The following is a 17,379-nucleotide window of genomic DNA, read 5'->3' as shown; positions in this document are numbered from 1 at the left end:
CAAATGCAAATATGTTACCTTTTTTACATTCCCACATTCCCATATCCCTTCCGTTTGACAACATGGGGGCAACAAAAAGGGGATCAAAGCCGTGAATTAGTTCAATTCATAGGAAGCAATAATCTTTCAATTGAGTTCAATAATAACAAATCTAATTTACTTCATAGGCTTTAGCACTAGCATTCCAGCAAACAAAGACAATGTAAACAATGTTTTTTATTTTTATTTTTATTTTTTATAATTCAATTGTTAACAAGTGAGGGATTCAGTCCTTGATTCTCCTCATAAAGGAGACAAGGTAATGTCACTCGCTAAGTTACAAGGCTCTTAGCTAGACAGAGTAAACAATGTAGAAAATCCAAACCCACAGCTGATAATGCTCCTGTCTGAAATTGTAAGCCATTATGAACTTTAGAGATATGACACCTGCAAATGAAAAGGTTCTCAAAGGATACAGTCAGTGTATTAAATTTTAATCAATTATGACCACAATCAATTAAACCTTATTCCAAACAATTAAAATTATTGTTAGGAAAACTAACTTCGAAAACCTCCTGGACTTCAAGGAGATCACAATGTTTATATAATGGTTAATTGTACATCTCTCTCTCTCTCTCTCTCTCTCTCTCTCTCTGTGTATAGATTTCCTTGACATGAATAATGAAACTACTTCTCACCATTTCTAGATAGACCTCCCCAAAACCTTTTTTTTTTCCAATCACTTTTCGGTTTCCATCCACACATCTTAGCCACCAAAAGAGCCCCACCCAAAAAAAATAAAATATTCACAAGGTTGCAATTCATAGGGGGAAAAAAAAAGGGAGAGCAAATGAATCATTAGGTAATGTTCACAAAATATTGCAAAATTGAGGGTTGAATCAAATATTTAAGCCTGAAAGATATTGAATATCATAGGAGGAAAAAAAGATCTATAACACAGAGAGACAGTTGATTGAACTGTAGAAGTTCTTACTTTGTTAGTGTTAGCAAATTAGGACATACGTCCAGGAAAAGACACCAAAGGTAACTTGTTATTAGTATCAGAAAGCTAAATACCACCCACCACAAAGCCTGAACAAGATAAGAGCAATGAAAGAGCAACAAATCAGAGTGAGAAACCACATAAGCTCTTCTTTGAATTTACAAAGCAGGGAGTTTTGACCAAAAGCCCAGAGCCAACTAATAATTTCATTTCCGTTTTCACTTTTTTATATTTCCTAATGACATGAGCAATAAAAAGTTTAAACGGGGCAAGGCTTTCCAGTATGACCACTGGGAAGATGATGCAGCCATTATCTTTAGATATTGTGATGAGAATCATTGTCCTCGAAAGTCAGAATGTCAGAGTCTATTTACAGTCCTCAGTAAGTTTTAAATATGTGTGTTTGTTTTTTATCAGAAGTTTATATATCTAATAATTCCAGACATCCAACTTTATTTAGATATGCTTCACATAATTCATATAATTAATAAGGTAACATAATTAAGATATCCTAATCTCTTTTCTTTCTCTCACACACTTCACTCTACTCTAACCATGAACATACTAAAACCCAAACCGACACAATGTGCTATTCACAAAAAGAAAATTTGGCCACTTTGTGAAACAAGGAGTTGATGATTATATGGAAAAGGCAATTCAGTACCATTTGAATTAGGATATATAGCAATTAAGTGCTTTTCTTTTTATAAGTAACAATATTCCATTATATTAGCAGACAAACATCATGCATGAGTGTGTACACAAAGTTCCCCTAGAGAATTACACGAACCTTACAAATGAAGAGAGAGAAAATCAATAAATCTAAAATAGAATTTATATTACTTGTGCCAAGGGCGCTCAAAACACTTATAAAAAGAGGGAATAAGTGTACTATGATAAAGCATATAAAATGGGTGTGTACTTATCAAAAAAAAAATATATATATATATAAAATGGGTGTGCCCTTTTTCTTTACAAAAAGGTCTCATAAATTAGCACATGAGCAATGACAAATCAAGGTTAGGGAAATGTACACCCAAATGGAACATTAAGAGTATAAATTCTCAAGAAAAGTACCTCATAAATCTGGATCCTTCATTCCGCTCTTCATCAGTGATCCAAACTCTTTAGGAGGCCATATCTACATACAAATGTGCACATATCTATAACTTAGCAATGATAAAATTTAACAGATGACAGTGATATTTTCAGTATGATAATTATGTAGGGTCAAATATCAAACACCAAACAGTGACATTAAAGTTCTAGAGGTCATGACATGAACCTGATCTTGATACATCTTCATAACAGTTTCTATCACCCACTCAAATGTTGGTGATAATAAGAATAATAATAACAAATGTTTTATTAGCTGTCCAGACTTTCAGGACTTCAATTAAAGGTTATAACCAATGGCTTTTGCAACTGGCTGTCATCTTTATGCAATCATCCTCCTAGGCTTAGGACTTTAGAAACTAAGACTGACAATTTCACTGATTTTCTTTAAGGTGAACCAGCCAATTAGAACATTAGCATTATAATTGTTAAACCATGAGCATAAAAAGAGCTGTAAGATCTCATCGGTGCTATTCACACATAGATCATATCAAAATCTCTTGTACCGAATGCAATGATTTACCATGCACTTCATATGGATACTGTGTAGAGTGTGGACAAGTGCATTTTATGTGGAATCTCAACTATGTTGAATTGACTACATAAATCTTTCTTTCAGTTGATGCTTCCTCATCCTAGAAGCCTTTCCTCCATCTTGTCTTGAGTTGGTGAACTTCTAAAGCTACATGGAATTCATGACAAGACTGCATGTATGTTTTTCCTACATATGTCTTGCATTGCCTCTCATCCATCTTTAGTCTTTATCTAGCTACTCTGAACTTTTCTTGATAGCTTAGCAATCCATATATAACAATTGAAAATTGAAATTGTACAAGGTTGCTATCGATTGAAAATGATAAAATGAATATCAAGAACAAAGAATCATACAACAATATTTTTACAAATTTTACCCATTCAGAACAAGGGATAAACAGAGATAAGATGGTTAGGATCACCACAGATAAGATGGTTGGGTTGGTCATGCTTGAAGGCAATCTGGACTAGGCGCGCTCAAAAGAAAATCCCATGTCCAGTGAATCTATCAAATTACGCCTATTTTGATTGGATTTAAACCCAGAATTTGTCACTCACAAACCCCATGTTTATTCCACCCACCCCCCCACATTAATTTGCACCTTATTCATTTATCAAGCAAAACAAAGGAATTATAAAATCCCATTCCCCAAATTCCGGCTCTCCCTCAAATTCCCTTTCCAAATCCTCTAATCAAACATACAATACAAGTATTAATTGGTTACTAATTTTTAGAAGTTCTTCACTTCTACTTTGACTTCTATTTTCTGTCTTTAAGCCCACCTATCCAAACATTCTTCAATGCTAAGTTATTTCTTCATAGTTTCCATTTAATTAACGTATATGCTAGTTCTATCAACTAGAATTTCAGAATGAAATATATTCTTAGGTCTCTCATATGATTTAGGCCTAGTAAATTCATCAAAAACCAATGCAAAAAAATATACATCCAATCACATTATCTTTGACAACAAAGCCAAAAGAACAGAATTTCTTAACATAAAAAATAACTTAAATTATACCCTCCTCTTGTTTGTTATCGGGGACAAGGACTATACAATTAAAAGCATCAAAAATTCAACATTAAATGGGCTAAAGAAAGAAATGTAGTCACCTTACAGAATACTTTGCCTTCAAGGAGGCTATAAGGAACAGGACCAAATTGTCTTGAATCTCTGGAATTATAGATGTTGTCTCCCTCTACCCAAACATGTCCCTTTGGAACCTGTGACAGCACTAATAATAGCTATTACAAAGCACAATCTATAACTATAAGCCTTAGCAACAAAAAGCCAATTCCAAAAAAAAAAAAAAAGTTAAATTGATGAATGATAATAGATACCACAATAGTGTCACATCTATCACTGTTCATGGGGTCAACAACATAGGTGACAGAATGAGATTCCAATCCCAACAAGCGCTTCACCATGACTTTTCGAGGAGATTCAGGAGAGCGTAAGAGGACAATATCCCCAGGGCTCACTTTGCCAAATTTGATGGAGAGCCGCTCCGCCAGGAACATATCGCCGGTTAGATTGAAGGTCGGGATCATGCTGGGACCATAGGCCTGCAACCACTCAATTATTATCATTTCTTTCTAACACATGTTGTTTTGTAAAGTTTAAGGGAAAATGTTTTACAAGGGCAAAGGTGCAGAGGTAAGTGTTGGTGACGTGAAGGACGCAGAAGAACTTTGTCACTGCAAGGGTTTTTCCTGATGCTCTTTCACCATACTCTTATATGGTAAATTCCTAAGTCTCCCAATAAGCCCCACCATGTCTGAGATCTCTGTGTCTCAAGCTAAGCTATTCTCTACTTCAAAATCCTGAGTTCCAATTTCAAAATGTGATTACGCCAACAGCTATGGATGAGTCTAATCACTCCGGTCTCCGGCTACCAACACTACCTCTCAGCCTCTGCTAGTGGCCTCTCTCTCTCTTCAGAATACCTGTAGTATGGACAGAAGAACTTCATGTTCACATACCCAAGTCCAACTCAAGTTTGATATGAAAATCAAACCCACTTTCTTATTATGGTCCATTACATTTTATGAGCCCAAAAACCAAAAAAACAACATCACAGATAGGAATAAACTGGTGATAAATCTCAGGTCTATATATATACACTGGTGATAAATATTAAAACTATTTAGTTTACTCGAAGGTACCATGAACTTGAAAATGATAACAAAAAAATTGGGCTACATGAATGCAATTCATATATAGTTAAATCTATTACTCTAAAAGTGCTCTTACACTTGCTTTGATAAGTACTAACAATTTTAGAAGAGAAAAGATTTACTACATGGTATAAACATATAAGTATATAACTACTCTTAATATAATGACTTCTTAAAATTAAGCCTACGACATCTACCTAACCAATTGTGACTCCAAAAGTTCTTACTTATTTTTTGATAAGTGACTCCAAAGGTTCTTACTTGTAGGCACTTTGAACAATTCTTTTTATACGAGATTAGTGAAAAAGATTCAAATCATCATCATTATGTGCAAGGATAAAGTGGTAATGATACAGAAATATACTTCTTCAAATTGGTTAATGAATATAGGCCCAGCAAAGTAAATCTAGAAGACATTATGTCCTCTTACTGCAATATGCAAACTAAGATTATGATAATTGATGAATGACAAATGAATGTGGTGGCACTCAGGAAAATAGTTTATAGGAAAAAAGTTTCAACTCTCATATCTTCAAATAAGAGGCCATATCTAATTTAAAAATTGCATAAGAAAGTTTAGAGCAAACCTTATTTTGGGTCTTGCATCTGTTGGACCCGATTCTCAAAATTTTCAATTCCTACCCAACACTGCAAGTTTAATTCCAGAGAAGAAAACGTGTACCCCATTTAAGATAGAAAATTTTAAGTTTAAAAATGGTAAAGACAAAAACAAAGTGAACATGGGATAAATGGAAGAGGAACATGCTATTATGTCTACACTATCATATAAACCACCAACCCAAGTTGAAGCTTAATCCTATTTATAGGAAAGATGATATAAAAACCACTACTTGCTGGGGCTAAAAATAACATAAACAAAACCCATTGCTTAAAGCTTTTTAAGTTCCAAAAGAGGTGTTTCCCCAATAGCCCAACGCTACCATTACATGCCACAACCTGTTAATCATATACTGTTACAAGAGTCCATCCTAGGCAAACTTCCTCCTCACCTACTAAACAGGCTTTCAAGAGGAGAAACACCTCATATTCCCATCATTCAAATGGCTATCTGCAGATAGAACCTGAACCCAATCCAAGATCTTTATCCAACCAATATAAAATTTTATCCATAAAATTTAACTCAGACATTTCGTCAAGCATGTGGAGTTCACTTTAAAAGAACAGATAAATAACACCAAGAAAAGAAATGACCTCAGCTAATGGCACAACAATGATGGAGAGCATAGTATCATACTCATGAAAAACAAAAGAGAGGCACACCCCCAAGAATTGATATTTCCTTTTTTTAAGTTTTGAGAGAAAAAATAACATAGTAATCCACAGCTGCAAACCAAAACTATAGTTCATAGTATCACTAATCAAACGTTCATGTTGGAGAAAACCCAATGTCAAAAACATTCTTAAACCCCAAAAGGTATATACCCTTTTTGTCGAATGTTGAATGCAGATTTTTCTAACCACCTAAATTTTCTCGGTTCCATTAATGCAAACATTCATTATCAGCAGCTATTACAAAAAACGCAGACTAAAAACGTACCAGGCTTTAGAGGCCAAGACTTGAAGCGACAGAGACTATGAACAGAGAGAGAAAGAGAGAAGAGGTGAAGGGTTTGGCTGAGATTAGATAGTGGACAGCGTTTAAGCCATGAACAAACGAAACAGAAAAGGGTGAGATCTGAGGGGGCAGCGTGCGTGAGGACTGAGGAGAGAAGAGTAACCGTTTGGGATTGGATTACAAGTACTTCTATCTTCTATCCTATGCAATTTTTTAAACTCAACCTAAAAAAAAAAAAAAAAACATTCACTTAAATGAATCTGAAAAAAAATGGTCAAATGGTTAGCTTTTAAAATAAAATTTTATTACTGTGCACTTTTGTTGCGATGATCATTCTACGAGTATGAGTGTAGAGGCAAGAATCAGAATTCAAGTTTCTAAAAAAAAGTTTTACACACATATTGATGATGTGGAAATTTGCATGCTCCAAATGTATGATACCAAGAAATTAATAAATAGTCAAATTTCTTTGATTTTATAATATTTATAAATAAAATTTTATTAGCCTTAATTTTTTTTTCTCTTTAAACTAGAAATTTTACATTAAAAAAAAAGTTATAAGAAAACTATTAGAAATAAATCTCCTAAAAGATAAATGAGAAATGTGTAACACGAATGGGAAAGCTATGGTTAATAGGGAAGTTTGCAAATTTTAGTTTAGTTCTGGCTTCTTCTTTTTTTTTTCTTTTTTTTTTTACGTTTTTAAAATTAAAATAAAATTAATAATCAATATTTGGCAAGTCAATTTTTTTTTAATAAGAATCATTTTTAAAAATGAAATTAATAACTCAACATTTGGCATGTCAATATGTTTTTGGCGAAAACACTATTTTGGTCTCTACATTTTGAGGCTAGTCAATTTAGTCCCTATATTTTAGTACTATTAATTTGGTCCCTATTATTTTCAATTTACAGTTAATTTGGTCCTACCGTTAACTCATTAAAGAAATTTCTACGTGGCAAAGATTTGCACAGTTGGCACAATTAAAGCATGGCTTATATAATAAAGAATTTTAATTGAAATAAAAAAATGCTAAAAAAAAATGCGATTCAGCGTCATAATTTTAAAAAGAAAAATAAATAAATTCTCAAATTTTAAAGAAAAAAAAAACATAATTTTTATTGTCTTTTCTTTCCTCTGTCGTTCTTGTAGTTTCTTGACAAACAAACATAGCAAAATTGTTTTTTTTTTTTTTTTTTTTCCTTTTATTTCTCTCTCACCAAAATCGCACCCCCAAAAATTCCATCAAACCCAACAATGCTCATTCTCACATGATGATCCCTTTACACTCATATACACAAATTCACAAACACATTGAACATTTTCAGAATTTTCCTCCATACATAATTGTTCACCTATTCATAATCACAGCAACAAACATCCTTTTCGGATCCTTTGCTTTACCAGCAACCAAAAGTAATATCAACAAACTAAAACCACCACAGAGAAGTCTCAATTATTTTCTGAATACACTTTCATTTTCTTAGCAATCAAACTGAAAAAGAATATATAATAAATATCACAGAGACATTTCAACAAATACAAGAGTTTTAGTGCAGTAAAAATCAGGCAGAACGAAAATAAGAACAAAATGAAATGAAACTATAATATAAAGCCAGTAAGAAGTAGCAGATGAAGTTTTGTTTTTCCCACTACATTTTCCTCTTCGTTTTTCTAGAGAATCAAACAGAAAACAAAAGGAAATATCGCAGATTGGAACTTTACTACCCACTTCAACAACCCACCTTGAGCAATGTTCTCCACCGCGAAATTGTAAACAGAAATCCCAAACACAATCGACCGTTATCTCCCTCCTCCATCTGCCGATAAAACCATCAAGGGGTTATACCAGTTTGCCCAAACATGCTCACTGATTCAAGGGTTGAAGAAAGCCATTGCCATGTCGTTGACATCCAATCTCCACCACACCTCTCTCATTCGATTTCCTGCCCAAGTTTGAGATGTACTTTATCTTGAATCTTCCGCGTGATTTTTTTTTTCCCTATGTTTTTAGTTTTTACATGTTTGGTTGCTTAGAAAAGATTGTTGAATGTTTTAAATTTTTTAAAAATATTCTTTTGCTGATTTGGATTTTTTTTAATAATTAAAATGCTAATTTGTCATTTTTTAATTTTATTTTATAAGCCACGTTTGCTTTAATTGTGCCAACTACACATATCATTTTCCATGTAGGCATTTTTTTGTCAGTGAGTTAACAGTAGGGACCAAATTGATTGCAAATTGAAAACAGCAGGGACCAAATTGACTGTTACTAAAATGTAGGGACCAAATTGACCGTAACCCAAAAATGTATAGACAAAAATGGTGTTTTCGCCTATGTTTTTCATAATAAGAATAATTTTTTACAATGAAATTAATAACTCTACTGGCATGTCAATATGTTTTTTTAATAAGAATTTTTTTATTTTATTTTATAGAAATTAGAGATTTTATTAGTGAATTCATGATATGTTATTATTTGGACCATTTATTATAAGATAAAAGTTAAGATTAAAAGAATTTGTGCTAGAGTTCTCTAAAAAAGTATAGCTTACATTTATTTTATGAAGTCAAATAAGCTTGGAATATTAACTTATCAATTTAAAATACTTTTGTGATTACTTGTTCCAATTTTCTTTTAGCAAACAAAGGAGCATGACTACAATGGAGTTCCCTAACTTGAAAAAGACTTGAAGCTTTGTTTCAGAAGTCAGAGACTAATGTACAACATGGGGCGAGCACGTCGAGCAGGGTTAACCTATTAGAGTTCCAACAAGAATCATAGAGATGTCAAGATTCAAGAGAGAAGTATGTTAAGAGGTGTGCAAGATATTGAGGGAAAAGAGAAGGTCATATGTTTGAACCTCAACCTATAGACCTCTCAAGGTTTCTTGATGTAGCAAGTTCAACGCGCCTATGAAATTGATAACATACTTGAAGTTGATCATTATCATATTTATTTATGCAGTGGTACATCTTGTTAGCAATATATGTTCAAGGCTCCTCTCCACACTCCACCAAAAAAAAAAAAAAAAATGCTATTCGTGTTCAAGTTATTTGTACACTAGCGGAATACCTTTTTTTTTCTTGTCCAATTTAATACAAGGTAAAATGGATAAATATATTTATATATCTAATCATATTTTTATTTAATAAATCCAAGGAAAAATTTTGGTTGATTTTATGGAGAATTTTTTAAAGCAAGATATGTTGAAAACTTTTCTTTTACTTCTGAGATCAGTATTTCTTTTTGTTTCGTCACTCATTTCAATTACTGACAAAAAAGTGTGCAAAGTTCAACAAGTACATTATGCATACGACATGCAATCGATTGTTCTCTTCAACTTCGCGAGTCCAAAAGGGTTGTGAGTTAGCTGGGATTGTCCTGTAACCCACCCCTTTGATGATTACAAAATTGAATCTATTGAGCATTTTTAAAAAATAAGGTACTGGATGTTGGTTGACAATGTGATTAACGTAATGATTGTGCGTGGACTGTGTATAGGATTTTTATATACGATATCCAAGCATCACATATACCGGGGTCCCCTCTCAACCAAAAAAAAAAAAAAACATATACCGGGTCCAGAAAAGAGAAGACCTCCAAAAGTCAACTTACTTATTTAATTTCTTATATTCCCGGGTTCACATAAAATAAATAAAGGAGGAGCAGGGCACCGACCCATCTCTATATTCTTGAACAAAAACAAACCCAAGAGGGAAGAGTGGAGATGGTGAGAGTGAGGGAGCATCCCACTTAAAAAAAGAAGTCCGGTGGGCAAAGTTATGAGCAAGAGAATTTACATTCCTAAGGGTGCCACTAACACCACTAGCTACTACTGGGTCTGCAAGGAAACCAGAATGCACCATGCATGTAAAATCCAGATGTCCATACCTATATGTTTCCTAACGATAAACAATCAAAAATTGAGGCTGAGATAACAGGAAAAAGACTATGAAAAGTAAAGTGAAAACCAATAAGCAGTAACAACGTAAATACCTCAATTTGGAACTAATGCCTAGTAAAGAATGTAGATACCAGAAAGATGCTTAAGATGGAATGCTAAAAAACAAAAACCAAAGTATCAAAAGGAGTGCAGAGGCAGGGAAAACATCACTGAAATTTTGAACATTCATAACCATAACATCACTTTTAAGTAGTGGCAACATGCCAGACAGAACAAGTGGCTGCTAGAGAAATAGTAAGCAGCTTACACATCAAACCACTGATCCAAGTCCAACTCTTCCCTCCATCAAATGCTATAAACACAGATGACATGATAGAAACTAACAAGTTTAACTATGAAAGTCACAGCTTGTGGAGCACTCCAAAAATACAAGTATAAAGGATTTTCTTACACAACCATGAGTATTGAATAACTGTGATTATTATTACCTTAATACCATCTTGCTGCAAGTGAGACAGGCAGGAGGAGGAGGCAGGAGAGAACCATATAATACATGAAGCTTAATTTAGAAATGGAGTTCAGTCATCCTTACCATGGCAGTCTTAAGACAAATTCTTTAGATCCCCGACTCCGAGCTTCTGTACTTCAACCTTGAGAGACTTGAGGTACCTAACAGCTTCATCTAGTACAGCAACAGTATTCATTTGATTGCCACCAGGTACTATTCCTCTCAGTGCCCTCACCATCTTCTTCATTTTCTTCTGTTTCCTTTCACTATTGCAGCTGTCACCGCTGCCAGAGGACATCTGATTAGAAGTAGACAATCTATTCTTCTTTGGTTTTGAACCATAGTTCGAGAAAGAATCAGGAGACGCGGTTTGATAATCTTCATCAGTCCGTGCTGTGCTAACCACTTCGTCATCATATTCTTCTTGCTCATCCTCTTCCAAACTCAACAACGCATCAATATCATCTGAATCTTCTTTCAGTGGAGACGATATTTCTCTCTCTGTATGATCAACCTCTTTTGCCTCAAAATTTTCTTCAACATACGTAGCACCGATGTTTACACCAGGAGCACTAAATTTGTGGGCAATTGCAGGGTGGAACATAATTTGGCTTCGCTGATCAGTTTGATCAAAGATGATAAAATTCTTTGGACAGACCTCAGAAGGTTGAAATTCGACACCATGGAAGGGTGTCAAGTGCTTAGCAGTTGGAGTGAGAACTGCATCAAAGGCAGATGCAACTGGAATATGCATGTAACCATTCCCCGCTTGATTTGCTAGAGGGAGCACTGCCTTTTTGCGGAATAAGTGTTGGTCACTCTGCATCTGGAGTCCTATTTTCTATTTAATTAAAAGTCCACGAAACAATGGAGTTCACACTTTTGCACTGGCAATTATTTTATTATCAATTGGACAAAGGTTCCTAAGGTGATGACTAAATTAAGGTATCGACATTCTGGTACAAGAAAGCTGTTTTTCCAAATAAACACTTACGGAGCTACCACCATTAAATGCTCATCTCTATCATTGCCTTCTTATGTATGAATGCAACCAAAGGCAATCAGTCCCAAATCCCAATGTCCCAAAACTAGGAAATAGTAGACTACGTAACAGGTTTAAGCAACTGACGGAAGTACTCAGCCTGTAACAGATAATAAAAAGTCAATAGAGTAATGAACTATTAAATATACAATCAGACAAAGGAAGCACAGTATTTGGAAGATGTTCTCATAAAGTCCATGAATGGAGAAGTGTAAGAGATACCTATTAAAAAAAACCCCTTTATAAGTTAAAGCTGAACTTTTTAATAATTAAATGAAACAAATAAATGGACAATCACAAGTGCAAAATTTCTTCTAGACTGCTCAAATTCTTCCATGGAGTTAAAAGGTACAAAAATTGCAAGATGACCAATTTTCACAATCTGATTTAATTTGAATTTTGAAAGTAAATAAAGTTCTTAAACTTTTACAGGATTTCAATCTTCCACCTTTGGTTTCAAACAGAGAGGCCCCAAACCATTCCTAGGAAGAATCACAGGTTAATTTATCACAGTAAGTTTGTAGCATTAGGTAAAAGAGGGAGGCGTGCTGTTATTCTTGTACAATCAGGTCTCTTAATTTCCTCATTCTTATCTAAATGCAACTGAAGTTTGCATCACTTAAATTTTCAATATATATATATATATAGAGAGAGAGAGAGACAGAGACAGAGACAGAGACAGAACTGAAGAACTAGTGGACATGCATGCTGGAATATTCATACATAATCCCCTAATAATAAATCTACTGGACAGCTGAAATAATTATATCAATAAACTCCAATCTATATTCACCACAACAACATATAAAAATTTGATGAAGATAATAAACATATTATCATGACAGGACCCTAGCAATTCACATGTAACTAGCTCTTTAATGAATGCCATTTATTATCCAACGCATAAGCCAGAACATGGCTCCGATGGAGGTTAAAAGTGAAAATATCACAAGCAAATTAAACAAAGCTTGGAAATAATTTTCCACAGAACACAACAGTAACCATATTAAGATACACCAATCCTATATCACAAGCACCCCAGAAGCTTCATATAAGGATTATGCATTGCAGAAGGAGACAAGGCACTGTCAATCAGTATAAGCTATAAAGAATCACGCTTAATCAATTTCACAATAAGAAAATAGGAAACCACTTTTACCTGGCAAACTTGTATCAGTTGATAGTATGTGATGATCCCAACACTCATTTTAATCTTCCCAACTTCTTTCACTGCTCGGTATCTTTTTATGGTTACTCCAATGTACATTCTCACTACTCCCACCAGTTTTAAATTATGACAAAAGTACAAGCTAAAAAAAACCTTCACAAAACACCTACAGAGAATCAAGAAAAAAAAAACCCACTTAAGATCAATGAGAGAAACATGAAACAAACACATATAGCCAAATGTTAAACAACAGGATATTTAAAAAATGACAAATCTTTTCGAAATTCAGATTGGGAAAATTTACAAACATCCATTCATCTGTGTCCAAGCCTCGCTTACACGGGTTCTCGTTTTAGGCAAAACAAATGAAAAGAATCATATAATTATGTGATAACAAAATACATTAAAAAATTCAGTGTTCAATTCTCCAAAGCTTATTTACACACCAAACAGAATTGCATATAATTAAACTTTTCTTCCATTACCTGGTTCAGATAATAATAACAAATCAATTCAAAGCAATGAACAACAATTACCACATAATAAACACAAAAGAGCGAGTGTGAATCTCACCAAAACGAAATGGAATTACAGTATAACACGAAAGAACACAACCAAGCGAACACAGTTCATCTTGTAATACACAAAAGAGGACGTCCACGGCATCTTGATTTTGCTTCTTCAAGAAAATTTTGAACTCAAGCTTCTTCTACTGCAAATCACAAAAACCCAATACAGAAAAAATTAATAGTCCAACTGAACTGAAGGTCAAAATTTAAAAATTTAAAAAAATTATTAAAAAAAAAAAAGCAAATCTTTCGGCTTGATTTTAATCAATGGGGAAAAATGCAAGAAAATACATAAGATTCAATAATTTCATTTCATTATCTCAGCAACCAAACAGAGAATAAAGCAAGATTTGCCAAAAGAAAGCCAAAATTCAAGCTCTCCTCGGATTCTAGATCAGAATCACAAAACAAACCCTAGACACAGAACAAAACAAAATACACTAAAAAACACCAAAAAAAAAAAAAAATAAACAGCTCTAATAACTCAAACAACGAATCAAAAAAAAAAAATAAAAAAAATAAAAAATTTCCGAACCTGTTAAGAAATTTTCCTAGATTTGCGGTATGAATTGAATTAAGGTCTAGAGCTATAGAGAGAGAGAGAGAGAGAGAAATGGAAGTGGGTATGGGAATGGGTGGTGTTTGGGTGCGATTAATTATTAAGTTTGGGGATGTGTGCTTTTGGGTTTGGGTCTTTGGTTTTTGTTGGATTAGGAGTTATGTTACGAGACAGGGTAGAGTCAAACGCGGATAACGGGAGCCGTTGGATTAGAGTTGTTGGGCCTTGGAAATGGTTTCCGTTTAATGCGGGATTATGTATTTACCGTTGGATCTAGCACGCGTGCGTGCCTGGATTAGAGTGGGCCCTCTTTGACGATTATACCCTTCGTGTTTTCGACTCTTCTACGCTTTCCCTTCCTTTCTATTGTCTCCCATATTTTTTTTTTAATTTAGGGTAACTTTTTTTAAAAATAAAAAATTAGTATTAATTTAATATTTAGAGCTACATAATTTGAGTAATGGGAGTGTTTGGCAGAGTAGTTTGAAAAATACTATTATTTATAATTTTTTGAAATATATATAGGATAAAAAAGTGTATAAAAATGTGTGTAATGTTGTTTAAAATGTAAGAATATGAGATTAAGATAGGATATTAAACAAGCCTAAATCTATAAATTGAGTTATTACCTTTTTTTTTTTTTTGAGAAACAATTGAGTTATTACCTTGTTGCATCTCTTACATTAAAAATTAGTTATTTCACACCATTCCTAATCAATTCAAATATCGATTTAATGTATGATAGTCAAAATGGAGGTGATTTTCACTTTCTCTAAAAATAACCCACGTTTGAGATCCTTACAATTGATATGTTATATGCATGAAATATATTTATTAAAGTATTCCCCAAATTTGCATAGTTAGTTTTAGTTTCATGTTATTTTGTGACTAATTATGAATTATCTATATTTTATAGGAAATGGAGGCTTTACATGCTAATGCGCTTTTTGTAATGGAGGCTTTACATGCTAATGGGCTTTTTGTAAGATATAAGGATGGACTCTAATTCAAGTGGGTTGAGGCCAAATCACCAACTCACTTCAAATTATCTTCAATAGTAGGCCGAGAATGTATATTGTGTTCATCAAGAAAATGTAGTCACTTGCAAAGTGTGCAGCGTGTCATTTGTTAAGGGCCACGGCCCGAGCATCCTAACGTAACACTTTTGCACAAGATAGACGAATTGACCATGGAGGATGTGCAAGATATAGACAATGACAAATAGGTGATGTCCTTTACCCAAAAAACAAAAGACAAATAGGTGATGTCAATACCAGAAGGCACTGAAACCAGTGAGCTTATCAAAGGGCTTGGGCAGCTTAACAAGACTTCGCCTAAACCATCGTGTTGCAAGTGTAAAGGCAAGTGTCATGAGGATCACCGTTATATTTGATAAATAGATTTGTTCTTTACGCATAGAGTTAGGCATATTTCTTGTAAACAAGTAAACCACTTTTCTCTGCCGGATAGATTTTTTAATTACTGGACTCAAAAATTGAATTGGACTTAAGTAACCGAAGTGGACTAAATGGACTGAATTAGACCAAATGGAGTGAACTGCACTGAAGTGGATTTAATAGACTGAATTGGACTTGTTAAATATTAGAATTGATACACCATATTAAATATACTAATATAAATGCGGAAGCGAAAATATAAAATATAGAACACAATAACATACGAGAGTTACATGGTTTAACTTAACGACTTATATCCATAGAAGAAACCCTAAAGAGCTACATCAATAATATATTAGAGCGTAATACAAATCCTCTATTATAATGAACCATAACATATATATATATATATAGTAGACTAAACCCTAGACTAATATACTTTAAGTATAAATAGGAGATTTGGCTTGCATACAAAATAGAATTAAACTTGAGCTTATGCTAATGGGCTAATATATCTCTAACATCACTGAATAGCAAAAAGTAAATTGGATTGGGCTGAAATTCTCTCTCTCTCTCTCTCTCTCTCTTACGTATTGTATTTGTGTATGCTTTTTTTTTTTTTTTTTTTTTTCACCATGTGAATAGCTATTGTTCTAAACAACAGGCTTTGGTTTACTTTCCCAGGAATTAAGTTGGCCTTTCAGACACAGCTTCCCTTCCGGGTACTACCAAGTCTACGATGACACTGAGTCTCTGATGCCATAATTAAAAATTCTGTCTAAACTTTAAGATTTCATTTTGAGCCTCAAATTGCTTTCAACTCCCGGATTACTTTCTGCCTTGACATGCACAATGAAGCAGTTCGGGCCTTGCGATATTTAATTAACATTGGCGGCAAATTTAAGAACTTCCAAACGTGTCTAATCCCTAATACCACTTGTCAGCTGCTTGACGTATGTATTTGTACCGAGATAAATATCGAAAGTTTTTTTTTTTCAATTTAATAAGAATCAATCATTCTCATTGTTTTTCAAGCATTTTTGTGATGTGTATTGGGCTATCCACTTGATTCAATGCAGTAATAGAAGTGGGAGTGGGGTGCCAAGATCCGAAAGTCATTAGAGATTTCAACAATTGGAAATTGGAGATGGTTGATTCGTTGTTGGAGGTTGAAGTTAAATGGCAATGGTAGGTTTGATGTGTGCCTTTATGAGGCCTTGTGAGGCATAAGTGCTTGCTTTGTTTGGGCGCGTATTATGCTGATCCTGTTTATATGTATGCTTTTTATCTTATATTATCTTTACCACATTTATAATAATTTTCTTTTGATTTCCACTTTTTGGATAAATATTTTCTCAATAATTATATAATTTTAAATAATTTTAAATACTTAAGTGAATTCATGTTAGCTCTAATTGATAAAATATTTAGAATTCAAACTCCACTTATTCTTAAAACTGATTAGAGAGTAATCATCATACAGTAGACACTATAAGTATAAGTTGAAATTTCAAAAATAATTTTATATAATGGATCAAATAAATAAAAAATAATTATTTTTAAAATTCTAAATTTTAGATTATATCTAAATTTAAACAACCTGTTAGTGTGAAGGGTAACTATTTAAATTTAAAACAAAATCTTAAAGTCGAGTAGACAACTCGTGTCGAATACATCCAAATCACACTTCAACTATAGAATTCAAAAAACAATATTAAATGCTAATGCACTAGTAGATTGACAAATACATATTAGAGAGCACTCTGCTTTATACAGACAAAAATTGAACCAACAAATGACTAAACACTAAATAGAAACTTTTAAAGATATAAATAGCCCA

At 33.4% G+C, this 17,379-nt stretch overlaps 2 protein-coding genes across 7 annotated transcripts; both read right to left on the bottom strand.

Annotated features, from left to right (window-relative positions):
- Nucleotides 1–203: 203 nt before the first annotated feature.
- On the bottom strand, nucleotides 204–6,597 carry LOC112030621 (mitochondrial ATP-independent inner membrane protease subunit 1a). Of its 6 annotated transcripts, XM_065771842.1 has the most exons (8): nucleotides 6,370–6,594; nucleotides 5,822–5,893; nucleotides 5,399–5,459; nucleotides 4,273–4,580; nucleotides 3,975–4,199; nucleotides 3,747–3,857; nucleotides 2,060–2,123; nucleotides 204–426 (listed from the first exon to the last, which is right to left on the bottom strand). In XM_065771842.1, exons 5-7 carry the CDS (start codon nucleotides 4,182–4,184, stop codon nucleotides 2,061–2,063), a joined length of 384 nt encoding a protein of 127 aa, XP_065627914.1. In that variant the 5' UTR covers nucleotides 4,185–4,199; nucleotides 4,273–4,580; nucleotides 5,399–5,459; nucleotides 5,822–5,893; nucleotides 6,370–6,594; the 3' UTR covers nucleotides 204–426; nucleotide 2,060. The 6 variants fall into 6 exon arrangements, with proteins under 6 accessions (XP_065627914.1, XP_023919060.2, XP_065627913.1 ...); XM_024063292.2 differs by lacking the exon at nucleotides 5,399–5,459; XM_065771841.1 differs by lacking the exon at nucleotides 5,822–5,893.
- A 3,905-nt stretch (nucleotides 6,598–10,502) lies between these two features.
- On the bottom strand, nucleotides 10,503–14,269 carry LOC112030614 (transcription factor bHLH144). The gene is made up of 4 exons (XM_065771840.1): nucleotides 14,119–14,269; nucleotides 13,588–13,726; nucleotides 13,006–13,180; nucleotides 10,503–11,946 (listed from the first exon to the last, which is right to left on the bottom strand). Exon 4 carries the CDS (start codon nucleotides 11,628–11,630, stop codon nucleotides 10,899–10,901), a length of 732 nt encoding a protein of 243 aa, XP_065627912.1. The 5' UTR covers nucleotides 11,631–11,946; nucleotides 13,006–13,180; nucleotides 13,588–13,726; nucleotides 14,119–14,269; the 3' UTR covers nucleotides 10,503–10,898.
- Between the last annotated feature and the right edge of the window lie 3,110 nt (nucleotides 14,270–17,379).

Source organism: Quercus suber, unplaced genomic scaffold (assembly GCF_002906115.3).
Source record: "Quercus suber isolate HL8 unplaced genomic scaffold, Cork oak 2.0 scaffold_50, whole genome shotgun sequence".
Classification (NCBI taxonomy): Eukaryota; Viridiplantae; Streptophyta; class Magnoliopsida; order Fagales; family Fagaceae; genus Quercus; species Quercus suber.
The sequence above is the reverse complement of the archived record's forward strand: the minus strand, read 5'-3'. Positions and strand labels throughout refer to the sequence as shown.